Source organism: Bubalus bubalis, chromosome 9, assembly GCF_019923935.1.
Source record: "Bubalus bubalis isolate 160015118507 breed Murrah chromosome 9, NDDB_SH_1, whole genome shotgun sequence".
In the NCBI taxonomy this organism is placed as follows: domain Eukaryota; kingdom Metazoa; phylum Chordata; class Mammalia; order Artiodactyla; family Bovidae; genus Bubalus; species Bubalus bubalis.
Genome location: NC_059165.1, coordinates 106,443,293 through 106,470,695, shown reverse-complemented (window position 1 = coordinate 106,470,695; position 27,403 = coordinate 106,443,293). Strand labels below are relative to the sequence as shown.

Below are 27,403 nucleotides of genomic sequence, written 5' to 3'. Positions count from 1 at the left end.
AGGAATAAATTTCTGATCCCTGTCACAATGCAGATGAACTGTGAAAACACAGTAAGTGTTTAGCATGCTTAGCAGACACAAAAGCTCATGCAGTACCTGATTCCATTTTTCTGAGATGCCCAGAACCATGCAAATCTAGAGACAGAAAGTAGACTAATGGTTGCTAGGGAATGGGGGCACAGAGGTGGGGCTAATACATACAGGTTTCTCTCTGGGGTGATGAAAATGTTCTAGAATTAGAGGTGATAGCTGCACAATATTATGACTATATTAAATGCCAAGGTACACTTTAAAAGGGTTAAAATGGTGAATTTCATGTTGTGTGAACATTATCTTATGATTTTAAGGCAGGAAAACAAGAACAAAATAATCTTAACCTCAAGAGCCACAGCCCCTCTAGAGCTGCTTAACTACTAAAAGGGAAAAGCAGGCTTACTCTGATCCCAACAGGACTTGAAAAGGGTCCTCAAGGAAAGACTCCTTTGTGTAACAAGATCGCCAACAACCCAAGAGCCACTGTCCACTGGGGTGCAGTCCCTCATCAGCTTCTCAGAGCAGCCAAGGAGGCCGCAGCAAGCCCGTGATACAGAGTGGGACCACATGGGACACAAATGGGACAATTTACCAAAAGGGAACCAACTCTATGAGAAGCCAAGACCTCCAAGGGCAGCGGTCACACAGGCCACCAGTGTAGAGCAAGGTTCAAGTCAGGCCTGTCACTGGCCCCACACTGGGCTTGTGTCAGCGCCTCAGTCTCACAGACATGTCACTCACTCATTCACCCTAACACTTGCTTAGTTTCTACCATAGACCAGGGGCTGACTGGGGGCTCCAACAAAAGGCCTGCCATCCATAGCAGCACAGTCCGAGGAAGCCCCTGGGGACACACACAGATGTATGGGGCGGGCCGTGAACACAGCAGGCTGAGACAGAGGGCAGAGGCCCCCCACACTGGAGCTGCCATAGACCCTGGACCACACTTACGGCTCAGATTTATAAAGCACTTCTTTTTTTATAAGACAAAGTCACGCTGAAGACCAGCTAACTACCTACTTTATCCAGACTAATCGGCTATGGCTGCTCTGGACAGACACCACCAATGGAGAGGTGAGATTGATTTCTAATGAATAATATATTAATTTGTGTCAGAAAACAACATATGGGACATCGCGGCATCAGGGTACTGAAGTGAAGCAGCACACGCAGTGATCGATGCGCTCTGGGTTCTGGGGGCAGCGGGGGGAGGTGCGCACAGAACAGCCAGGGCTACCAGCGCCACCCTCCACCAGGCCGAGCCCAGAATGCCCGGCTCACCTCCACCCCTCACCTTCCCCACCTGTGAAATGGGAACACACCCACTCTATCACTAACACGGCTCCACGAAGGTACTGTCAGTGCTGCTATTACAGAAGCAAGAATGCTTTACCAGGAAGCTGCACCGCTGACGGGCCACTGTCACATCCCCACAGCAATGCCAGAACCTCTGCTCAAGGGTTTCTGCTTGAACTTAAACCAACCACAAGCGGCCACCATCCTCACTTTCATAAGCGGTACTTTTCCTGCTCTGGGTGACATGCATCATAAAGCTCCCTGAAGGAAGGCCTGGGTTACACTCATCTTCCAAATTTATTTTATGGAAAATAAATTATTTTATGGAAAACTGCAAACATGCCCAAAGAAGCAGCATAAATTGCACATGCCCACCACACAGATCCCACGGTCATCAGACAACCAACCATAGTCTTTCACCCACCTCATGTCTGCTAGGCTCTTTAAGAAGCAAATACCATTCAACATGTATTTATGAATGAACAGTATTTATCACTACAGGACACAAAATCACAATTCCATGATCATACCATCAACAATTAAACAATTATTCCTCAATCTTTGTCAAAGTCACACTTGTCTAAAATACACAGGTTCCCCCATTGCATTCTTTTCAATCATATGTTGAAGAAATCAGGTCATTTGTCCCTTGACTGAGCTTTGCAAGTGGCCTCCTTGTGGTATAACAGAAAGTGTGAAAAGTTGTCAGTTGCTCAGTCATATCTGACTTTTTGTGGCCCCATGGACTGTAGCCTGCTCGACTTCTCTGTCCATGGAATTCTTCGGGCAAGAAAACTGGAGTGGGAAGCCATTCCCTTCTCCAGGGGATCTTCCCAACCCAGGGACTGAACCCAGTTCTCTTGCACTGCAGGCAGATTCTTCACCATCGGAGTCACCAGGGATACACACCAGGAACACAACCCGTTTCCTATAAACTAGATTTTGAGGCCAAATCAAGCATACATCCCTCTGAAAGCACATGCACCCTTCCTTGGGGGTGGGGGTGGAGGGCTGGCAGCTACTGAGGACCACTGTCTAGACCCACCATTTTATTAGCTGTCTGCAAATGAACGAACTTATAATTTCATGTTCCATACTCATTAGCCAGAGCGTCAATAGCTACACTGTCCGTTAGCCACATGTGGCTATTTAAAAAGACTTAAATAAAACTAAAATTTGACTTTCTCAATCACAATATTCCAGGTACCACATCAGACAGTATGAGTAGAGCGTACTGGAAAATTCTGGCAGCTCGAATCTATCTTCGAGGGAAAGTAGCCCTCACCCACTATTTTGTTCCTTGCAAGTTCAGCTGTAGAGGTAAATGCTTTTCTTCACTCTACCAATTTTTCAAAATGAGTTGATTCCCTAACACTTTTTGAAGGGCACTCATGAGTTTCTTCCTTTCCTCTAATCATCAATACTAACCCTGGATTTTTTTTTTTTAAAACACATATGATGCTCCAACCCAGGGAACTAATTTTCATTCACATTCCCTTGCCCCACCCTTGGCCGGGGGTGGGGGCCGGGGGGGGTCCTGTGGGTCCTTCTGATACAACCCTGGCAGGATCTTTCACAACTGGGACATTGCCAATGCAAATTCAGAATTAAAACATTTTCACTTAAGTGCTTTGATCTTTCACTTACATGTCTTTTGTCCTTAAAAAAAACAACAACAACAACAACAACAACAAATTTTTTTTGACCACACCACAGGGCTAGTGGGATTCTAGTTTCCTGACCAGGGATCAAACCTGGGCCCCCTGCAATGGAGGCACAGAGTCCTAACCACTAGACAGCCAGGGAATTCCCAATTTTGGTTCTTAAAGACATCAATTACTTGTTTCCTCCTACAATACATAATAATAAGACTATTGGCATTGTTGACCTGAAACCAAAAATATGATTCCTAAAAGCAGTTAAAGATTTTTTCCTACTTCTTACCTTTATGGCATTATCTCATATCTTGTGATCAAAAAGTACCATTTTTCCAATTGTATTTATTTATGGCTGCGCAGGGTCTTTGTTGCTGCACGAGGCCCTTCTCCAGCTGCAGAGCATGGACTCCAGGCACATAGGCATCAGTGGTTGAGGCGCATGGACTTAGTCATCCTGCTGCATGTGTCCCCTGCCTTGGCAGGCGGATTGTTAACGCTGGACCACCAGGAAGTCTCCAAAACTACAATGCTTTAAAGCCATGTAAAATAAATCCTCTGAGAGGTTAAATTACCCACTTGAGTAACAACTGGTATGTACCTAGATTCATTTCAGCTTGCTTTTGCGTATGGCTTTTAGGGGTTCCCTTCCCCCAACATGACATAACTTTATTTTCTAATTATATAAAACAAGCATCTGGTGTGACACAGAAAGGAAACCTGGAGGAGTCTCCCAATAATCCTATCCTCCTTTCATCATGCCTCTGGAGATGACCATGTAGTTCATCTATGGTTTGTATATCCATTCTAAAAAATAAAATAAAAACAAATACACATTATGTCTCCATCCCACCCCTAACCTTTTATCATGGGGAATGAAAGTGAGTACAATACATTTACCCTTCAGTTTGTTATTGCTTCTACTTAATTCACCCTAGAAATCCCATCACAGTGACATGAAGCCATCCCTTCTTTCCCTCAGGGGCTCAGCTCCGCCCCGCTGGCAGACCCAGCCCCATCAGTCCTGGCCCCAACTGACAAACAGCTAGGTGAGTTCCAGATTGCTACTTCAGAATGTTGTAGAGAACAGCCCAGCCACAATCCTTACTTTTGACAGTATCTTCAGGATCCTTTTTGAGAAGTGAACTCACTGGAGCAAATCCCTCTCTGAGGTGTTGTGAACCTCCCAAAACAACATACGGTGGTGCCCGGTTCCCACCAAGAGAACAGTCTCCACCTTTAGAGACTAAGGGTCAGAAGTGTCTTAGGGAAGCTCCAGTGAGCACTATTCTCAGTACTGGGAAAGACTTGAGTCTCTTTCCTGCCTCGCTTATGGGTCATCTGCATTTGCTTTTCCCTGTTTGTTTTTCTACAAGTCATACCCGTTCTGGTCCTTAACACCAAGCATGAGGCCAGTCTCTGGGCACGCGAGCAGTGTCTGCAGCTGCCGAACGACAAGACACCTGACGGGCAAAAATCAAGGGTAGACACCAATTCCATCAGCCCAGGCAAGCAGAGTGTATGCACACTGAAACCACGTACAACGCGGGGCGCGGTGTGCGGGCTGTGTGCGTGTCGGAAGACTCTCCAGGACGCGGCCCCTCTCCCGCCTTGCTCTTTTTCCGTGCCCACTGAAACCCGGGCAGCAGGAATGAGGAGACCCCAGCTGACCACAGGCCACAGTTCAGTGGAAAGTGGAACAATCAATCAATCAATCTGCTCGGCTGACTTACACCCACGACCAAAAGTACACAAGCTGATGTATTTATACATTTTTTAAAAATAATTGCTCAAGGGTGCTTTTGCCTGTTTGACATTGACCATCACCGGCCACCGCCATCTGCAGACCATATTTTCCCATCAAGTCCTTCACACAGCAGGTACAGAGGCAGGACCACAGGGAACACCTGAGGTGGCTTCCAGAAATTCCCTCCCGGATCCCCAACCTGACTGCTTTCTAATGCTATGGCTATGTCTTCCTTGCTGGCCCTGTGATAGGAAAGGAGGAGTTTTCTTTCATTCATTCTCTCACCAAGAACTTACTGCTGGGACCATGTACTTCCCAGGAAACAAGGGGCCAGGCAGGGACTTTCCTGGCAGTCCAGCGTTTAAGACTGTGCACTTGCATTGCAGAGTGCAGGTTCAATCCCTGGTCAGCGAACCAAGATCCTACATGCCGAACCGTGGTCAAAATTTAAAACAAAATAAAACAAAGGGCCAGACAGATATGAGGTCATCCAGCCTAGGACCTCAAAGAATCCTGAGCCAGCCCTCTGCCTTCAGACAATGCCCTGGGCTACTAGACAAGTGATGGTCACTCACCCCACCCTGGGCTGCAGTGAGACCTTTTCTAGACATAAAGTACCATGAATTTTAAATGCTAACGTTCAAAGAAAGCCTGCTGACAACCATGGGCCAAACCCACTTTCTAGGTGGCCAGCCTACTGCACGCTGCCACCAGCACCAGGTAACGAGCACCATTAACACCAATGATCCTCAACTAGCTCTAAGAAACCGGCACAGACTCTTTGAGACATTTTCACCAGAGCTCTAGGGTCCCTGGGTAGGGCGGGGGGGCGGGGGGGGGGGGGGGGGCTGTAAAATGGTGCAGCTGCCATGACAAGAGTCTGGCATTTCCTCAGAATATTAGACTCGTGATCCAACAATTCCACTCCAAGGTGCACGTCCAGAGGACCTTAAAGCACGCCTCCACAAATCTGCGTGTATAAATCTTCACAGCACTGTCATAGTTACCAAGAGGTGGGGATAGCCCAAATTTATCCCAGATGATAACAGATAAACAAAACTGAGTCTAGCCATGCAATCGAATACACTCACCCACAAAAAGAGATGAAGCACTGACTCACGCTACAGAGTGGACGAACCCTGAACCCTGAACACACGCTAAGTATGAGAAGTGAGACGCACAAGGTCATACAGACTGATTCCATTGATAAGAAATGTCCAGAACAGGCAAATTCAGAGATATAAAGGAGAGGAGTGGCTGCTGGGGGCTGAGGAAGAGGGATTGGAGATGGACTGCTAATAGGTATGGGGTTTTTTTGGGGGGTGAGGAAAGTGTTCCATAACTACACAAAGGTGACATCTGCACAACTCCTGAACACACAAAACATCACTGAATTGTACACTATACATGGGTGAATTATATGATATGAAAATTATCTCAATTAAAAAATTTTAAACACCAGTAAAGTTTATTTTTGCTGGGGAAACATTCTGGAAATGTTTCCCTGACCCCAGGATTACTTGACCATTCCTATACTTTGTTGCTCTATGCAGGTAAGAGCTGAAACCTCACAAGCCGACACCCAACCCTTGTCACATGCCCTGCTCACCCAGCAGAGGCGTCCCTGCAGCCAGGTCTCGCCCCATGCGGTTGTGCCACTGTTTCAAGGGCATCCACCCCTCGGAAAGTCACCAGCCGGCCGGCCTACAAGAGGAAGCGGCTCACCGACCCAGGAGGAGGTCTCCAACGTGTCTTCATCTTCTAAGACGTCTTTCAGTCGTACCTTCTCCAGTTAGGTAGCCCTGGCCCAAAACATCACTAGCCAGGCCCTGATAGTAACAGACAAAATAGCACCCGGCTCTGGGCTCGGTCCTGTTGGGTCCTAAAAGCCCTGGACAGTCTCCACCTGAGACCCCAAAGCAGTGGGGGGGATGGCTCAGTTTCCCCACAGGCGCAGAGTGCAGGAAGGTCAATGCGCTCCAAGCACAGGTGGTTAAGGATAAACTCTAATCGTGGCATTGGGAAACCACAGGTATGGCCGGAGGGCAAAGGCCACCTGGCCAGGATTATGCTCTGCCCCTGATCCTCACAGAGGACGGCTCATTCTACTGCGGCCTGGGCTTTTCAAACAAGTGACCTGTGAGACATAAGAAGAGAGCCAAAGGCCATCTGGAGAAGGCAGGGCCTGGGCAGCCCCAAGGAGATCGCCCAGTGTGCAAAACCAGAGGTGCTGGCCTTCTTCCCTCGCTAGGAGGTGGCCATCAGCTTCCGAAGCAGTGCTGTGTCAACGTCCAAGGACCTGAATGAGGCCTACTGGGTAAGCCAGCCTCCATTCCACAGATACTAGATACCTCGCACTCACCTGGCTTCTGGGCATGGGACAGTGGTCCTACCAGCCGGCCATGGTGGGAGCTACGTCAAAAGGCAACTGCTGTCAACGTGCTGGCCAACCTAAAACAAAGAACAGAGGAAGAAACATTGAGTTTCCAAAAAAAGTTACTGGTACATACTGACAATTTTAAATGTCTCCAATCCCTGGAATTACACAGCATAATTCTAGATTTCAGCCAGAGCTCTGTGACTGCACCCTTCCACAGGAAGGCAAGCTGAAGAAATCAATTTCTATCAGTCTCTATCTGTATGACCCAATATGGTGCACTAACCAGTCAACACGAAGATCTCAGACACGAAAGATCCCATCTTAAACAATACGGATAGAGACAATAGGTGGTACACAACCACAAGCCAACATACTGAATCACACAAAAAACGGCTCAAGGTTGTGATTATAATAGTAATGACATTAACAGCAAAAACAGACATACTAGCGTTTAATAGATGTTCAGCAGTGAGTTCCAGGTACTACGTTAAAATTCAGTTACCTCTTTGAATCCCCTGGACAGTCTCAGGGTTAAGTTACAAAATCATTCCCATTTGACAGCTAAGGGATCTGACATATGTGATATTCAGGAACTTGTCCAAGGTCACCACATCTCCCTCTTCCAAGGTGACCTCTCCCCTCTCCAGTCCCCACACCCAAACACAGACCCCAAGAAACCCACCCACTATTACAGGCAGGGCAGAGTTGGCCCTCATGAAGCTGGGGACATGAGGTGCCCAAGGATGGATAAACTTCATCTCCCACATGGAAGTGGCCTCACTGCCACAGGGCAACTAGAAGTTTTACCCAGGGATCAGCTCCAAAAGGCTTACACGGCCCAGGCAAAAAGGGGCTGCCTTGTTTTACAGACCCCAAAACTAAGGTTCAAGAACGTTCAGGAACTCTCCCAAGGTCACAGAGACAGCATGAGTTTCCCTCCTTTGTGAGGTTAGATGTCCAGTGCAATGGGCACACAGGCTCAAGCCAGGGAACCAGCCAGGTCTCAGCCTCCCGGCAGCCGTCGGCTGCAGCTTCCGAATGTTGTCAGTGTCACCTCTGCGGTCCTTCTTTGCGCCCACACGACTACCAGGAGCTCACTCTGGTATGAGGCCTTTATATTTAAAGTGGGTTCACAGAAATTCACAGCTCATGGATGTCGAGAAACACTCCCACAGGAGAACTTGCAAAATAAGCAAATATCATATGGAAAGATCTTTGGGCACCAAGAAGCACACAGAGCGCTGCTCAGTGGGGCCCAGAGCTGGCTACAGCCACCACTAGGGCTAGCTCCTAGGGAGAGGGGCCCTTTCTGTCACTTTTTTAGACCCTATTCAGTCTGGGAAATGCAGTAGATACCATTAATTCCCTAGAGCCAACACCTCTCTCTGCCTCGGAGAGGGAAACCTCCGGAGTAGTCCGGGGCTTTTCCCAGCACCTGCTCTCTTCAGGATCATGGTCAATATACAAAAGTCAGAGGTATTTCCACGCAATGGCAACAAACAATCAAAATTCAGAACTTCTGTGGTGGTCCAGCAGCTAAGATTTCCTGCTCTTAGGGACTAAGTTTAATCCCTGGTCAGGGAACTAGATCTCACATGCCACAATTAAGACCCTGCGCAGCCAAATAAGTAAATAAAGTTTTTTAAAGCCCAAGGCTCGGACTGCCCTGGTGGTCCAATGGTTAAGAATCTGCCTGCCAATTCAGGGGACACAGGTTCAATCCTGGTCCAGGAAGATCCCACACGCCAAGGAGCAACTAAGCCCGAGCACAACTACTGAAGCCCGCACACCTAGAGCCCATGCTCTGAAACAAGAGAGGTCAGCACAGTGAGAAACCTGTGCGTCACAACTAAGCGTAGTCCCTGCCCACGACCAGAGAAAAGCCTGTGCCCAGCAACAAAGATCCACCACAGACAAGAAACGAAGTAATAAATCTTTGGGGAAAAAAAACAAAATCAAAGCTCTAAAAAATAGTAATAATTAATACAGCATAAATGTAAAATACCTAAGGAAAAACCTGATTTTTAAAAACATGGACAAGACCTGTAACCTGAATTACAGTAAGATGTCACCAAGATTAGTGAGAGAAAACCCAAATAGAGAGATGACTATTCCATGGATCAGAAAGTTGTCAGTTCTCCCCTAAATTGATGCAAAGCCCCAATCAAAAATTTGCCAGCATGTTTTGCTGGGGAAAAAACAGGCTGATTTCAAAATTTATATGGAGATGCAAAAGACCTAGAATAATGAAACACTGAAAAGGAAACAAATCTGGAGACATACCATCAAGTATGTAACCAAGAGCGTGAAATGCAGGTAAAAGCAGATGAGCAGATAAATGAACAGAATACATCCATGCTCATGTGGACAGATGATTTGCAACACCCAGTACCCCAACTCTGAAACCATAAGACACACTGGACATTTTCCTAAGGGGTTAATGCCAAGTCACCTTAACCTGCTATAATAGTGCATACAGTGCATAATGGGACACTATGCAACATATAAGAAGTTTGAAGGTCATCTCAGACTTTCACCCTGAACCACAACCTTCCCCACTTTCGGTTCAGTTGCTGAGTCATGTCCGACTCTTTGCGACCCCAAGAATCGCAGCACGCCAGGCCTCCCTGTCCATCACCAACTCCCAGAGTTCACCCAAACTCATGTTCTTCGAGTCAGTGATGCCATCCAGCCATCTCATCCTCTGTCGTCCCCTTCTCCTTCTGCCCCCAATCCCTCCCAGCATCAGAGTCTTTTCCAATGAGTCAACTCTTCGCATGAGGTGGCCAAAGTATTGGAGTTTCAGCTTCAACATCAGTCCTACCAATGAACACCCAGGACTGATCTCCTTTAGAATGGACTGGTTGGATCTCCTTGCAGTCCATGGGACTCTCAAGAGTCTTCTCCAACACCACAGTTCAAAAGCACCAATTTTTCGATGCTCAGCTTTCTCCACAGTCCAATTCTCACATCCATACATGACCACAGGAAAAACCATAGCCTTGACTAGACGGACTTTTGCTGGCAAAGTAATGTCTCTGGTTTTTAATATGCTATTGGTCATAACTTTCCTTCCAAGGACTAAGCGTCTTTTAATTTCATGGCTATAATCACCATCAGCAGTGATTTTGGAGCTCAAAAAAATAAATCTGACACTGTTTCCACTGTTTCCCCATCTATTTGCCATGAAGTGATGGGACCAGATGCCATGATCTGAAGTTTTCTGAATGTTGAGCTTTAAGCCAACTTTTTCACTCTCCTCTTTCACTTCCATCAAGAGGCTTTTTTAGTTCCTCTTCACTTTCTGCCATAAGGGTGGTGTCATCTGCATATCTGAGGTTATTGATATTTCTCCTGGCAATCTTGATTCCAGCTTGTGCTTCCTCCAGCCCAGCGTTTCTCATGATGAACTCTGCATATAAGTGAATTAAGCAGGGTGACAATATACAGCCTTGACGTACTCCTTTTCCTATTTGGAACCAGTCTGTTATTCCATGTTCAGTTCTAACTGTTGCTTCCTGACCTGCATACAGGTTTCTCAAGAGGCAGGTCAGGTGATCTGGTATTCCCATCTCTTGAAGAATTTTCCACAGTTTATTGTGCTCCACAAAGTCAAAGGCTTTGGCATAGTCAATAAAGCAGAAATAGATGTTTTTTGGAACTCTCTTGCTTTTTCGATGATCCAGCAGATGTTGGCAATCTCTGGTTCCTCTGTCTTTACTAAAACCAGCTTGAGCATCTGGAAGTTGATAGTTCACATATTGCTGAAGCCTGATTTGGAGAATTTTGAGCATTACTTTACTAGCGTGTGAAAAGAATGCAACTGTGCGGTAGTCTGAGCATTCTTTGGCATTGCCTTTCTTTGGGATTGGAATGAAAAATGACCCTTTCCAGTCCTGTGGCCACTGCTGAGTTTTCCAAATTTGCTGGCATATTGAGTGCAGCACTTTCACAGCATCATCTTTCAGGATTTGAAATAGCTCCACTGGAATTTCATCACCTCCACTAGCTTTGTTCATAGTGATGCTTTCTAAGGCCCACTTGACTTCACATTCCAGGATGTCTGGCTCTAGGTGAGTGATCATACCATCGTGATTGTCTGGGTCATGAAGATCTTTTTTGTACAGTTCTTCTGTGTATTCTTGCCACCTCTTCTTAATATCTTCTGCTTCTGTTAGGTCCATACCATTTCTGTCCTTTATTGAGCCCATCTTTGCATGAAATGTTCCCTTGCTATCTCTAATTTTCTTGAAGAGATCTCTAGTCTTTCCCATTCTGTTGTTTTCCCTTATTTCTTTGCATTGATCACTGAGGAAGGCTTTCTTATCTCTCCCTTGCTATTCTTTGGAACTCTGCATTCAGATGCTTATATCTTTCCTTTTCTCCTTTGCTTTTCGCTTCTCTTCTTTTCACAGCTATTTGTAAGGCCTTCTCAGACAGCCATTTTGCTTTTTTGCATTTCTTTTCCATGGGGATGGTCTTGATCCCAGTCTCCTGTACAATGTCACAAACCTCCATCCATAGTTCATCAGGCACTCTGTCTATCAGATCTAGTCCCTTAAATCTACTTCTCACTTCCACTGTATAGTCATAAGGGATTTGATTTAGGTCATACCTGAATGGTCTAGTGGTCTTCCCTACTTTCTTCAATTTCAGTCTGAATTTGGCAATAAGGAGTTCATGATCTGAGCCACAGTCAGCTCCCGGTCTTGTTTTTGCTCACTGTATAGAGCTTCTCCATCTTTGGCTGCAAAGGATATAATCAGTCTGATTTCGGTGTTGACCATCTGGTGATGTCCATGTGTAGAGTCTTCTCTTGTGTTGTTGGAAGAGGGCGTTTGTTATGACCAGTGCATTTTCTTGGCAAAACTCTATTAGCCTTTGCCCTGCTTCATTCCGTATTCCAAGGCCAAATTTGCCTGTTAGTCCAGGTGTTTCTTGACTTTCTACTTTTGCATTCCAGTCCCCTATAATGAAAAGGACATCTTTTTTGGGTGTTAGTTTTAAAAGGTCTTGTAGGTCTTCATAGAACCGTTCAACTTCAGCTTCTTCAGCGTTACTGATTGGGGCATAGGCTGGATTACTGTGATATTGAATGGTTTACCTTGGAAACGAACAGAGATCATTCTGTCATTTTTGAGATTGCATCCAAGTACTGCATTTCGGACTCTTTTGTTGACCATGATGGCTACTCCATTTCTTCTAAGGGATTCCTGCCCACAGGAGTAGATATAATGGTCATCTGAGTTAAATTCACCCATTCCAGTGCATTTTAGTTCACTGATTCCTAGAATGTCGACATTCACTCTTGCCATCTCCTGTTTGACCACTTCCAATTTGCCTTGATTCATGGACCTAACATTCCAGGTTCCTATGCAATATTGCTCTTTACAGCATCGGACCTTGCGTCTATCACCAGTCACATCCACAACTGGGTATTGTTTTTGCTTTGGCTCCATCCCTTCATTCTTTCTGGAGTTATTTCTCCACTGATCTCCAGTAGCATGTTGGGCACCTACTGACCTGGGGAGTTCCTCTTTCAGTATCCTATCATTTTGCCTTTTCATACTGTTCATGGGGTTCTCAAGGCAAGAATACTGAAGTGGTTTGCCATTCCCTTCTCCAGTGGACCACATTCTGTCATTCCCCACTTAACCTCACAGCAAATTCAGTCTTTCAAGATGCTCAGATTAAAATCTGGTGTTACCTTCTTAATCGGTTTACCCATCATCCAGTCCATCAGGAAATCCTACTGATTCTGCTGTTGAGCACATGTGGGGTCCACCCACCTCTCACACCTCCACTGGCCACACCATCCTCCAGCAGTAGGGCGGAGGTCTGCAAACTGGACCTCCTGCTTTCACTCCTCAGCTCAAAACCCTCCGAAGGCCCTGAATTCTCACTCAGAGTGAAGTCCTGTCCTCTCCTGATCCCAGAGGCATGTCCACCCCACCTCCCAGTCATGCTGGCCTCCAACACACCATGCACCCTTCTGCCTTGGGGTCCTTTAAGGTCTTCAACAAAATCCCAGATACGCTATCATTTTAAACAATCAAGTCTTCAGTTTGCAGCCCAAGTTGAAAATGATCTTTGAAGACATAACTACCATACAATAAGCCCTAAATGTCAACAAATGCCCAGTCCATATTCAGCTTCACACGATTTCTCAGAAATGTCTGTATACAGTCTGTTCCAACTGTACTTGTTAGACCATTTGTGCTAGCTGCTCTCTCTGCTTCAATCACTCTCACTCCGAGGACTGACTCCTCCCTTTACCCCCAAATCACTGCTCAAATATCTCCCTCAAAGAGGCCCACCTTGCTCACTCTGCCCCTTCTCTCCCACACCCCAAGCCCTCCTCAAACTGCACACAACATAGTTACCATGTCTATGGACTTTCTCACAGAGTAAGAACAAAGACGCCACAAGGAAAGGGGTATCTGTCTGGGGCCTGATTTCATTTCAAGCACCTACAGCATGTCTGGCGCTCAATAAATGTTTATGGAATGAATGAGCAGAGACGGTTTAACACTAAAGGAGAAGGAATCAACCCGAGGAGTTCATAAGCACCCACCCCCTTGATACAATTAGTGCAAAATTCAGGAAGGAGCAGAAACCAAGCAGAGACCCCTTAGCACCAACAGAACTGGGAGCACCTCTCTAAAAGAAACTGTAATCGCTTTTCACGGATATATCCTTTGGGCTGCTGTGCCATCGACCCCACACTGGCCGGGGTTTAGAGCGTTTTTACTATTTTTATTTCCAACCCATACATTTAAAACAGTATCGAGTAACCCTTAAGTACACAATTACCAACTCATAAGAGACTCTTCCGCTCCCTTGATAAATCATTATGGTTTGGCTCTGACCCTGCACCTGGGTACTCCACTTAACATGCATACACACTCAACACCCCAAACCTTCGACCTACCCAAACAACGATTTCCCAATCTGAGGGAGATTCACACTTGGTGAGGAGGCAGTGATTGGTAATTTACATGAAATCAAGTCACTGCACTTCAGGGAACAGAAGTCCACTGTTGCCATTTCCTTTCCACGTCAGGCAAGTGAGGTCCGCGCCCTTTTAACTTGAGGTGAGGAGGCCCTGGCCAGACACTGGCTGCTATCTAGGGAGCTCCAGTGTTCCTCAGAGACACTGAAGTTGCAGTGCCCACGGCCAGCCCAGGGACAGCTCTCAGGGGCCAAGGGCACCTGCCGGGGAAGCCTGGGCTCTTTGAAGAGGAGGGCCACAGCGCCCCTTCCGAGGCCTGGTCCTGTGGAAGCCTCACGCCTCTGGTCTCCTCCTCAGCACTGTCTGCACTCAAACACTTGTGCTGCCTCTGAAATTCCTCAGTTGTGTCTGCATCCAAACATTTAACCACCCTAGCTCCAATCCAGGCCCAAGAACATGATATTAAACCCAAAAAACCGCCAAGGTGAAACCCAACAATCCCATTCACCTTCTCCCACTCCTAGGTCCACAAAGTCCACTTGTTACACACGAGGAGCACCACCTCTAGAAACAAAGGGCTACCTTAGACCCTTCTGCCAACAATCAAAGCAACTGCAAGGCTACTTGTCAAGGAGACGAAATCCCCAGCCAGCCCTATGAGAAAGGGAGAAACTGAGGCAGGCCAACAGTGGATTACCCCAGGGAAGCCCAAAGGTCACACTGCTCCAACATGTGCTGCCTAGCTAGGGAAAGATTAACTTGGCTCAGAGTCAATTCCCTAATCCAGGATCACAAACTCCGGCCTGGGCCTGCTCTAGGAAATGGGTTTCCTAGGACACAGCCACGTCCACCCGGGGTCAGCCTGTCTAGGGCTGCTTTCGTCCACAGGGCACAGCTGAGCAGTAGTGACAAAGACAACGTGGACCCCAAAAGCCAACAAGACCGAGCTGCTGGGCTCCACTCAGCATTCCCGGGACAGAGGTGACTCGGTCAAAGCTGCCTGCCTGAGACAAGATCAGAGTGCAGGCGCAGCAAGGGTGTGCTCTGGCTCCACATCCCCCGGGACTAAGCAATACCTGCTCTCCCCCAGGCCCAGAGCCTCATTAACCCTGTATCCCCACAGAGGCAGGGAGAGCATGACTAGGCAGACTGGAGAGGGAGACTCAGCCCCACGAGGGCCACGGAGCTGACAGTGCGGCCAGCTGCACAAGCCTATCCTTGGCAACCAGAGCTGGACGATCTCCACCGTCAAGCCAGAGCACCCACTGGGGTAACAAGCAGTACATGCCCCCCAGACCCCTGAAGGGCCCCTGCCTGTCCCCCCTCAGCCACAGCAACCATGGCCTCACCAAGAGACGGACTGTGTCCTCACACCATCCCTTCCTGAAGCTCCTTAAAGCTCCCAACACCTCACCACAGCCTTTAGGACCCTGCCTGTTTAGGCAGGCGACCCCAGGACGTCACCTGGCATGCATGTATGTATAGGCACGCACGTATGTGTGGGTACACACACCATACTCCTGCCTCCAACCACACCGGTCCTGTTTCCTTTACCCACCATATCTGCCTTCCTCTACGACCCGGCCTTTGCACATGCTATTCTCACTCCTAGGAAAGTACTTCCTTCCCCCCACTCATCTGTCAGACTCAAAACGCGTATTACTCAGAAACCCTCTCCCTTTCATCCCCAAGGGTTAAAACCCCATCACTTGGCATGGCTGACCTTGACATCTGACAAGCATCCCACTCGGTTCTCTCCTCTAAACACTCCACGTACCACAAGAGGAAGGGCTCTTGTTCATCCTATCCAAGGCCCAAAAAGGAATGCAGAAGAGAAGACACCACGGCGTCCTGCGCCGGTCACAAGCACCCAGCCACTGCGCTCTCGCCACTGTGCTCAGGCACCGAGCCGTGCCCAGCTCTTCTGTGACCCCATGGCAAGAACACTGGGCTGGGTAGCCATTTCTTTCTCCAGGGGATCTTCTCAACCCAGGGATCAAACCCACGTCTCTATGTCTCCTGGATTGGCAGGCAGATTCTTTACCACTGAGCCACTTGGGAACCCTGTTTTCAGCACCAACTTGATGGAAAAACATAACAATATAAATAACATTAGGAATAAACAACACGTGGAGACAGGCAAGGCCACAGCATCGCCACAGCCCCTGGGGGCCAGGGCTTCTCGGGGGAGGCGCTCCCCCGACTCCCTCACACGGCTGTTTGGAGAAAGGTGCTTGGAGACTCCCACAGTCCTCAATGGCCTTGTGTCCAGAAGCGCCTCCCTGTCACTGCTGAGAAGTGAGCGCTACCCCAGTACCCATTCACCAACATCCCCTCCCTCTTTCCTATGGCCAAAATTCTATTTTGTTGTTGTTCAGTCACTCAGTCAACATCCAACTCTTTGCAACCCCATGGACTGCTGCACGCCAGGCTCCTCTGTCCACCACCTCCCGGAGTTTGCTCAAACTTACGTCCATTGTGTCGATGATACCTTCTAACCATCTCACCCTCTGCCCTCCCCTTCTCCTTTTGTATCCTTTCCATCCCTGGGTCGGGAAGATCCCCTGGAGAAGGAAATGGCAACCCACTCCAGTATTCTTGCCTGGAGAATCCCATGGACGGAGGAGCTTGGTGGGCTACAGTCCACGGGTAGCAAAGAGTCGAACACGACTGAGCAACTTCACTTGAAAAAACACCATCAACAATCTTTCCAACAGACCCATGCCCTCCTGAAGACTTGACTCCACAACCCCCCTCCTCTCTCCTAAGCATTCTGGATATCCCTCCCTTTCACACCACCAGACCACCCTGATGATGATGGACAGAGTCCTCCTGATGAATCACACACAACCAACTGCTCGGCCCCGACTCTCCTGACAATTCAAACACTCTGGGGCCAAATCCGACTGTGCCCCTGGGGGCTCGCTTACCCCTTAGGACTCAAGATCAGCCTGAGGACCAAGTGACAGAGCCTGGCTCCAGGCAGGCTCTCCAACAGAAGCAACTAGTTCTTTCTTTGACTATGATTACTGCTGTTCCTCAAAATCCTAAGCCTCCTTATAATGAGGCTCCATGGAGAAGGCAGTGGCACCCCACTCCAGTACTCATGCCTGGAAAACCCCATGGATGGAGGAGCCTGGTGGGCTGCAGTCCATGAGGTCGCTAAGAGTCGGACACGACTGAGCAACTTCACTTTCACTTTTCACTTTCATGCACTGGAGAAGGAAATGGCAACCCACTCCGGTTTTCTTGCCTGGAAAATCCTGGTGGGTTTCTGTCTATGGGGTCACACAGAGTCGCACACGACTGAAGCGACTTAGCAGTAGCATTTCAGTGTCTTCACGCTCACTCCCTAGCAGCTGCCCAAGCAATCCACCTTGCAGGTGCATTCAAAACGTCAGAGAAACCACCTCCCCCCATATTTAAAATGCACAGGAATCAAATGTCCACCTCTAGACAGATCTGAGACTAGGGTTTGAAGGGTTTAGCATTAGTGTGTTACTTTATGAAAGGACACCCTGAAGAAAATGTCAGAACAAAAGAGGAAACAACTTCGGTGTTGGCAGTGAGGACCTACGAACCCGAGTCCCCCTTGTGTGCACGCCCGTAAATACGCGCCACCCTGAGGGGTTCTCTGACAAAGGGCAACGGGAAACAAGGGGTACCTTCAGCCTCTTCAGGCACGGGGAGGGGGGGGAGACCTCAGGTGTTCCAGGACACTGCTCCCCCTAACCTCCTGCAGACCCCAGTCCTGTGTCACCCTACCGAGGGGAGAAGAGCATCCAGGCCCCACCCTCCTAGGGACCAAAGAACACCCACGGAATCATGCTCCCAAGATGATGTTACAATGAGCCTTCTAGAACTATGTGTATCTTTTTAAAGCCCCCAGTATCTGACATAAGGCAGACCATCAAAATGGGAGTGCCTTTGTTCCTTTCTCTCTAAGCTAACATTTGGAGGATAAAAATGCTGCTCTCATAAAGATGCAGGATATTTCTAAATTCACAAAGGTTCCCTTTTGTTTTTCTTCCTCAATGTGGTATTAATAAAATATACGTAACATTTACTGACTTAGTCATTTTTTTGGTCTTAGTCATTTTAGGTGCAGTTTAGCGGCACTAAGCACACTCCCACTGCTGTGCAGCCATCAGCACCACCCATCTCCAGAACCACTTCACCTTGCAAAGCTGAAACTGTCCCCATGACACACTCATCACCCATTCTTCCCTCCCCCACACCCCGTCCAGGCGCCCACCATCCTACTTTCTGTTTCTATGAACCTGACTACTCTGGGCATCTCATTTAAGTAGATATCACGCAGTACTTGTCCTTTATTGTCTGGCTTATTTCACTCAACACAACACCTTTTCGAGGCAGAATAACATCATTCTAACATTTTGAGGCCTGTGTACAGAACAAATCCCATGGGGCTGGTATACCCACAGCTACAAGTACGGTTCTAGAAATTTGCTTCCCAGACCGGGCCCAAGTCCCTGACATGCTTCACTATCACTCAGTCCTTCCCTCCACTCCCCAAATAAACTGCACAAAAAAATACTGGCAAGGGCTTCCCTGGTGGCTCAGGAGTAAAGAATCCACCTGCCAATGTAGGAGACACGGGTTCGATTCCTGGTCTGGGAAGACCCCATATGCCATGGAGCAACTAAGCCCATGCGCCGTAACTACTCAGCCCACACCCCGCAACACGAGAAACCACCACAGGAAGAAGCTCAAGCATCACAGTTACAGAGTAGTGCCCACTTGCCACAACTAGAGAAAACGCACACACATCAACAAACAGTGCAGCCATAAAGAAAAATAATTCTTTTAAATTGCACAACTGATTAGAATGCTGCAAGGTTTCAAAAAAGAAACCACAATGGCAACACCCACCAGTAAACTGCGGCCCTGCACTGGGCTGTGCTTACTCGCTCAGTCGTGTCCGACTCTCTGCAGCCCCATGGGCTGTAGCTCAACAGGTTCCTCTGTTCGTGGGATTTTCCAGGCAAGAATACTAGAGTAGGTTGCCATGCCCTCCTCCAGGGGATTTTCCCAACCCAAGGAGCAAACCTAGGTCTCCCGCACTGCATGCAGATTCTTTACCATCTGAGCCACCGGGGAAGTCCTACACACAAGCCTGCACTACACAAGCCAATTAAAAATAAACAGAGATGACACGAACATACACTGTATCTTCCTGACAACGCACCCGACAATAAAGATACGATCAGAGAGCGTCAGGATAGAGGGGTTTCTAAGGGAGGGTGTTTCAGGGGACCATCCAACTGTCCACTGCCCCCAGCCCTTACAGGGTAAGTGGAGCCCAAGATGGAGAAGCAGAGCCCCCTAAGGTCTTAGAGGAGGCGGGCAAGAGGGGAGCAGGGCGACACCCGCTTCTGTGGCCGTCAGTGCTTCCTCCTCACAGAAGGGCCAATGCGGAGAGGAGGTGCCTCACTGGCTGGGAAGAGTCCTGCTCCACTCGGCCAAGAAGCCAGCATCTGGGGAGCAGACAGGAAGGAAACTGCACTAGGGACTCGGACACCTGGAGGAGCGGCTCCAGGAGAGAGGCAGCGGGGCCCCCCGCCCCCACCAAGGCTTCAGGAGAGTGCCTGCCTCCAGGGGTGCAGCGGTGAGACCAGAATTTTGAAATATGCTTTGCTTTGTCCTCTGCTGCAAATTGGAATTCTCCTTGATGGTAGACTCTAGTCTACACTGATGGGCTGTGAGGTACAATGCAAACGCCATGTGAATCTCTGCCTTAAGATAAGAAGTCCAAAGAACCTGTGGGTTGTGCCTCAGGGGGACTTTGCCTATACCTGAAACTCACCCCAGAGTAAGCCAGGGACCCCACAAAAGGCAGGACTCTGCCACACAAAGTCCACATCCAACACTGACTGAAATGTCTTTGCTCCATTTGCGAACAGCAGAGTGCCTGCTTGGGTCGGGCTCCACGCCAGCCAGCAGGCACACACGGCACACACAGAGCCTTCACACGGGTGCACGAGCACGAGCACGTGGGCACACACACCAGCCAGCACACACTTTATCTTCCAGGCAAAGGTGCACTTCGAAGCTGTCAGTTGTTGAGAGCGCAGACCACACATTCTAGAGAAACACGGTGCTAAGTGGCCCCAAGTAGCCCACTAGTCCATCTCGTCCCAATGGCACAGTCCTGCCAACATAAGCCAACCTAAGCAAGAAACCCTCTGGGAAGTCGCTTCGAGTCCCAGGTCACCAGCCCTCCCAGACCAAAAGGGCTGAAGAGGGGGGAGGAGGAGGAGTGCCAGGGAGGCACGAGCGAGGTGTCCAGTCACCTCCCCTTTACTGGGCGCGCCTTGCAGGACCCCTCTGGCCTCCTCCGCGGCCCACCCCACTGCCATGCTCTGTCACCAGCCGCCTCACACAGACCTAGGTCCCAGTCACTGCAGCTCTGTCCCCAAGGCCCCAGTGATACGACTGCTGGAAGTGGGGGCTCCGCGGTCCCCCGTGGTCCAGGACTCCTTCCAGTGCTCATCAAGCTTTGGTGGCATGGGAAGGGGAGGGCCTAACTCTTCATTGACAAAGCCACCGCTGGGCACACAGACTCAAACTGCTGCAGAAAAAAAAGCCCACTGCCGACAAAGGCAGGAACATCCAGAGAATCACCTGTAGCACACTGACAAGAGATTTTGTTACTAAAGGAGGAAAAGAAAAGTGTAACAGTGGCTAACAATTATTAAATTCTTTATTTGGTGCCAGGCGTGGTGCCAGTACTTTACATGCCTGATTTCATTTAATCCTCATAACCACAGAATGAGGTACTACCAACGCTACCCGTACTCCACACAGGTACCGCTAACACTACCCACACTTCACACGGGGGGACCGCCACCGTCACCCACACATCATTGGAACACTTGACAGGTGAGAAAACAGGCTGAGAGAAGTCATGGTGATTGGCCAGGGTTACAGGGTTAAATGGGGATCCAGACCCAGGCTCCAATCTCAACCATGATACCTTGGGGAGCCGCCTGTCTCTAACTAAGGCCATCCTAAGGCTGGATCCTTCCCAAGGTTCTGGGAGAACGTCCTAAAGCAAAGGTCAGCACAACCTCCGTTCCTCTTAATAGAGCACACTAACTTAACCCTTTCCTGAATTTCAGGAAACCCCTTTCCTGAATTTCAGGAAACCTCGCTGTGCAAACCCCATTCCACAAACCATACAGCAAATTCAGGGACTCAGGTGGGTCTTCACCTTCTATGAGAGGCACTAAAACCCTCGGAGGGTGCTGAAGCACAGACTTCTAAGTGCCTACCTGCCAGGGTACACACAAGCTAAGGGAAGAGGACCTGATCAACACTGCCAGCCCGGGTCGTAAATATAAATGAAGACCCTTTCGTCCTTTCCATTGTGTGAGATGTACACATACGCCAACCACACTCAGCATCCACCAAGCAGACCTGGGGCCCGCGGCGAGGACTCGTGCAGACTGAGCTGCTCTCCTTCCATCGGAAGAGCAAAGTGCTCACAGGGGGCAGGAGACAGAGCAGACACAGACCGGGGAAGGAGACAGGTCCTCTGGTCACTGACTCGGCAGTCTCCCAGGCCCACGGAGCATGGAGCCGGGGGCAGCCCGGGCCCTGAAGGGAGGGATTCCTGAGGTGGCTGGAGGCCGGGACGCATGCTGGCCCGCCCAGCTCTGTACACGAGGCACCAGTCTGCTGCCCTCAGCCTAACTCTCCTGATGCCTCACTCCCACCCTTAACCTCAAAACCGGGACCCTGGCCATCATCAGGCAGATGCCACTCTCAGAACCAAGTCATTCTTTCCAAGGGCCAAGTCTCCAAGGCCCCCTTCCTTCCTGCGTCCACAACGCCTCCCTACTCTCAAAACCCGTACTGTCATTTGGCAGGATATCCACCTGTCTTCTTCCCTGAACTCGGCCAGAAGAGTCAGGATTTGAAAGCATTTGAGCAATGCATGAAACAGGGTAACTTTTTCAAACTAGAAAGTAGCAGCTGTTGGAAAAAGTCATGTGGATGTTTCAGGGAAGTGTCTTAATCGCTCTAGGTCTGTCTGGAAAAGTGTCCAAAGCCTCAAGCTGGAAAATTCTCAGACTTTAGAAAATGCTGATTACCAACCAGCTCCTGGAGCACAGGAATCACATTGAGCCTCTTCTTGGTCCCTCTTAACTACTACAAAGCTCTTTCTCAGGTGAAGTTAAGGGCCGTGTCCTCCTAATTTCAATCCACTCATCACTACTTCACTCTTGGGAACAGAGCAGAACAAACTGTTCATATACGGGACCATCCCTCAGATATTTTATTCTTTTATCTGTTATTTACCACACTTTCATCTAACACAAAGCACTGCTAGTTTGGGGAGGAGGAGACACAAGGACAAATCAAGTTCCCACCCAGCCCCCAGAGAAGGGTCAAAGACACACACCCCTCAGTTCATGAGGGTCCTGGGTCCTGATGACCACACACGACCCCCCATACCTCAATCCACTATGAATCCCAGTGAAGCAGAGAACGGCCATCCAGGCCCACAGGCTGAGCTGTCTCACAATGCCTGGCTTCTCCCAGGAAGGAGACACGATCTCAGACCACGCTTCTCTAGGACCCAGCTCACCTCACCTTAGCTCAAACTCAGCACCTGAAAACTTAAGGCCCACCATCTCAGGGCTTGCGTCACCCTCCAGTCCCCACTCGGGAGCCACCACCTGGACATGCTCCTGCCCACCCTTCCTCTTTCCCAGAGCACCGCGCCCTATCTCCCCATGAAGAGTTAAGACCCCCGAGGACAGGAGCCAGCCATCTCACCCATCGCCAGAACCCAGGGGCACAGCACAGGCCAGGCAGAGAAGGGACCCCAGTTGCTGAATGAACAGATGACTTGTCCTCAGCCCCTGGTATCCACTTAATCCCTACCCGATCTTCACGCACAGGATCTCTGGCACCTGTCCCTGCTTTTTACTCCCCATCAGGCAAATTCAAGGCAATGTCAGCTCATGCCTGCCTCTTATCAGTGGCCCTTTTACCTCACTGGCTTCCCTACCCAATTCAAGTCAGCATTTTCCTCCTCACAAACCTGAGGGCTCTCCGTGCTTTTAGTATCAAGTGTCAACAGCCCTCCGTTTAAGATCATCAACAATAATCATTTTTCAAACTTATTTCCCACTAAGACTTTCCATAAACCCTGAGGTCCAGGACAGTGATTTGCCAGTGCCATCCCTCCCTGACACTCCAGTGCAGGGAACACTCCCTCCAACAGTCCAGTCCCACACAACGAACCTGCTTCACAATAGCTGTTAAGACCCCCGAGACCAAGGAAATCATCTCTTCTCAGAATAGTGTGCATGGCAAGCACAGATCAGATGCCCTGTCTTTCTCATGTCATGACATCTAACAAAAATTATATGTGCACAGTGCACTTCAGTAATATGAGGGCAACTCACTGAGGAGCTGGGCTGGGGCCACCTGGGCCCGAGGACATCTCTGCATCTCTGTCACCCAGCTCAGCATCTCTCCTTAGGGAATCTCAGAGCCCGCAACTCGTGCCGAGGCCTGAGTGTGTGCCCAAGTGTGAGTCACCAACTCACTGTGCAGTGATGAGACGTCTGCACTGCATTTCACTCCATGGGTCACCTACTAGAGTAACTTAGGCTCTTAAATGTCAACGGGCTAACTTTTTTTAAAATAACTTAAAAAAAGAAAAAGCAGCAGCCAACAATGGTTCACAGAAGACTGGTTACAATTTAAGTTTCCTTCTCCTTTCTGCAGTAAACCAAGGCAACAAAGTGGGCATGCTCCCACCATCTTAAATTCACAGAAGGTGCGTGCAGGTCTCTCTTGTGCTCACCCGAAGCAGAGCACCTTCCCCAGGGACCTTCCACTTTCGCTGCATGTCATGGCAGAGCCACCTGATTTTATCTCTGGAAAGTTAAGAGGAACCCCTTCCATCCTCCCTGAGGGAGCTGAGTGGGTACGTAATGGCACCAGCAGCAGGAAAGGACAACTGTCCAATCCTGAGCCAAGATTCCCAAATCACCAACATCCCTCCCGGAACTCCTCAGCACCCCCTACCCCAATCTTCTCTCATCCAAGAACACATTCAATCCCTGTAACCAGCTCACCTGTGAAACGGCTTAAAGATGACTTCAGCAGGCAGAGCCGACTCCCCCCACATATAAAGGTTAAGTGAAAAATAACCTCTCTCAAAGCTTTTCAGCAGCCAGCATGTGCTGTTCTAGACTCACCCTTACCTGAGTGTTAAGGACCGTCCCTCCTGCCCTAGACTAGCAGAGCCTGATACAGGATCTGATGTCCAGCTTTTCTGAATCCTGAAATGGTCACTCAAAATGATTCATCTGGAGGATGCCTAAATAATGAGTGCCATCTCTTGTTTTTTAATAGATAGGGAAAAGCAGTTTAATGCTCTTAAAACTAAAAGCCATCAACCACTCAATTTCAGAACAAGAAACATAGCTACAGTCTGTTTCGTTTGCTGGCTTTTAAATGCAGCCCAGAGACTCCAGAAGCAGCCTTAATTCTTGCCTGTGTCCTGTCCCATCCTCACATTAGATACCGTGATGACCTCAAAAGACAAGGTCCTGAGGAAGGAAATTTGCCAGTGGACCTACACTACATAAATAAAGGGAAGAGAAACCTAAAACAAAACAAAAATTGTGAAACTAACCAAGCCATAAAGAAGTAAGGATAACAGATCAGACCAGGAGGCTCCAGGAGGAAACAGAGCTCTGCCTCCTCCTCTCTTCTGCAAGTTAACACAGGGCAGGCCACTCCCCCTCTCAGGCCTCAGTTTCCAGTTTGTAACATCAAGCCCCGCCCCACTCATCTGGAAGACTGTAAGCCGCCTGCTGGGTTCAGCGGAAACAGCACACAGAAGCTAGTCCCAGGTGAATATTAAACTTGTCTGCTGCCCAAGGACCAAAAATAGTTACATTTCTAATGCTCTTCCTGACAAACAGAAATTGACAGTAGGCTGCAATGATATTTCAATCCAGACTCGAGTCTGTTAATATCCTTAACCAAGAAAACTTCAAAAGCAGACCAGGGCATGACTACTACTGACACCTGAGACTCCCACCTTCTCCCCAGACTTTAGTTATCAGGAAATGTTACTTGTGGGGTTGAAAGAGACAGAAAGCTTCAACAATAAAAACCTTAAAGGTCTGGGGAAAGAGGCAGGAGACAGATGACCAACACACAAACTGCTGAAAAGGTAATTAGCTGAAAAGCTAATCAAACAAGTGTCAAGGAAAACACTAACCAAACCCTCAAAATCTCCCCAGTGCACGAAAAAGAATCCCAGGGAGGGATCTGACTCCAGAATCCTCTGAAAGAATCACTTGCCATTGAAGGAATGCATTAAGCTTTTACATACACAATAATACAGGAAAGAAAAGAAAATGAAGTTAAAGTGTTCTGTCAATGATAAGCAAGCCCTGAGAATACCACAGGTCTGGAGTGACTCAACCAATGCAACCAACACCTTCAAACCAAGGATTCTGTTTGCCATGCTCCTACTTTCCCCACAGCACTGAACAACTGGGGGAGAAGAAAAACTTTGCCCCATGGGTGAATCAAAGTTGCAGCAGCAAAAATTTCAGAACTTGCTGGCTAGCAGTGAGAGCCTGCCCCAAACACACAAGAATACTAAATCTGTTGTCACTGCCACAAAAGCCCAACAAATGTAAACTCAAGTAAGGAAAAACTGGCCTGGAAACCTGCTCACCTCCAAGGTCCTGGTGAGAACCTTCCTCTTAGGTAAAAATGTGTTGGGTCAAGTTTAACAGCCACTGACTCAAAGGGTAATTGCATAGAATAATTGGAATTGGAGGAAATGTTATATTGGGATTATATGCAGAGTTAAGACCACAAGGCGTTTCTTAATTCCCTTCTGGGCAACCTGACTGACCTTTTTAGGTGAGATCTCCTTACAATGAGTTCTGAAGACCTCCAAATTGTTAGGCTGTGGTAGAATTTTGTTATAAAGAAAATCTAGCTCCTCAATCTGAGTGTTTCATTGTGCTTGATAACTGAGATGTAAAACTGGGGGAGATATTCCTGTAATTGTCCTCTGGGCAGAGGAGGATTTTGGTTTTTGGCTTGTTTTTGGATCTTGGTTCCCCAACCAGTGATGGAACCTACGCTCCCTGCATTGGAGGGCCAGGAGTCCTAACCACTGGACCACCAGGGAATTCCCTCAGGGAAGGAGTTTGATCTCAGAAGTAAATGGAGGACTAAGGGTTAGGATACCCCTAACTACTTGTTCAAACATTTCTCAGTTGTCCTTGCAACCATCCCATGAGGTTAAAAATACAGTGCCCATCTACAGGTGAAGCTGAGGCCAGGTGGCCAGGCAACCTGCCCACAGCTGAAAAATGGTAAGTTGTTGTCAGATCTTCAGATTCCCAAGCAGCCTAAGTGCAGAAGAAAGACTGGTTCAGGCCCAAACTCTCCCTTTAGTCACTGCAAGCACCATCAAGCAACCTATTTCCAATCCCTGGCCAAAGGGAACTCGATGATAAGGCCAGACGTACAGAAGCCCCTCTTGGTTCTCAACGGCAGAACCCCATGAGGATCTGCCTGGTGAACATCTTACAAATGGAAGAGCAGCCCCCTGAAAATAAAAATGTGAGGTTTAGGAAGCCCAGGGTCAGGAAGAGGGGCTGTGTCCCCTTTGCCCCGATGAGACATCACCAACCCAGGCGTTCTGTACTGCCAGGGAGGCCCCAAGGCTGACGGGAGAAACATTCAGTCTGAGATTAGAAAGGCTGGGGCCCAGTCAAAGATGTAGAAAACCCAGCAAGGTGACCCTGCAAGCATCACCCTCTGTAGGGGCTTCACCTTCTTCCATCTCAAACATGCAGACAGCGACATCTGTCCCGCAAGCACGGCGGTGCTCCACACGCGAGAAGCAGCGCAATGAGCTTTTAAGCTCTGCCTCATCTACTGCAGCCACAACAGCACACTCAGTGGCCCTGAGCGTGTGAGCAGGCACACACTAGGTGCTGCACTATGCCCCTTTGCACTTATTATCTCACTTCCAACTCAGCCATCATGGGAGACAATACTTCCTCCTTTTCAGAAATGAAACACGGGGAACTTTCCTGGTGGCCCAGTGGCTAAGACTCTGAATGCAGGGGCCCTGGGGTCGATCCCTGGTCAGGAAACTAAGAGTTCCCATGCCACAACAAACACCTGGCACAGCCAAATAAAGTAGTTAAAACAAATATGTTTAAAAGAAGAAGAAATGGGAAACAGAGGATGAGGCTCACCAAGGTCAAGTCACTACGAAGAGGCTGGGTGGAGCCCACACCCAACCTAAGGCA

General features: G+C 48.6%; 1 protein-coding gene across 15 annotated transcripts in view; it reads right to left on the bottom strand.

Annotated features, from left to right (window-relative positions):
• GATAD2A (GATA zinc finger domain containing 2A) overlaps positions 1-27,403 on the bottom strand; it is a 96,534-nt gene that overhangs the window by 50,127 nt on the left and 19,004 nt on the right. For 10 of the 15 annotated variants that reach the window (XM_025293915.3, XM_025293916.3, XM_025293913.3 and 7 more), the window contains one exon: positions 7,094-7,182. In XM_025293915.3, the coding sequence (XP_025149700.3) occupies positions 7,094-7,108 (15 nt within the window). In that variant the 5' untranslated portion in view covers positions 7,109-7,182. Of the gene's footprint in view, positions 1-7,093; positions 7,183-24,744; positions 24,886-27,403 lie in introns of those variants that run through there. The other 5 variants (XM_044948378.2, XM_044948377.2, XM_044948381.2 and 2 more) reach the window with 2 other exon arrangements.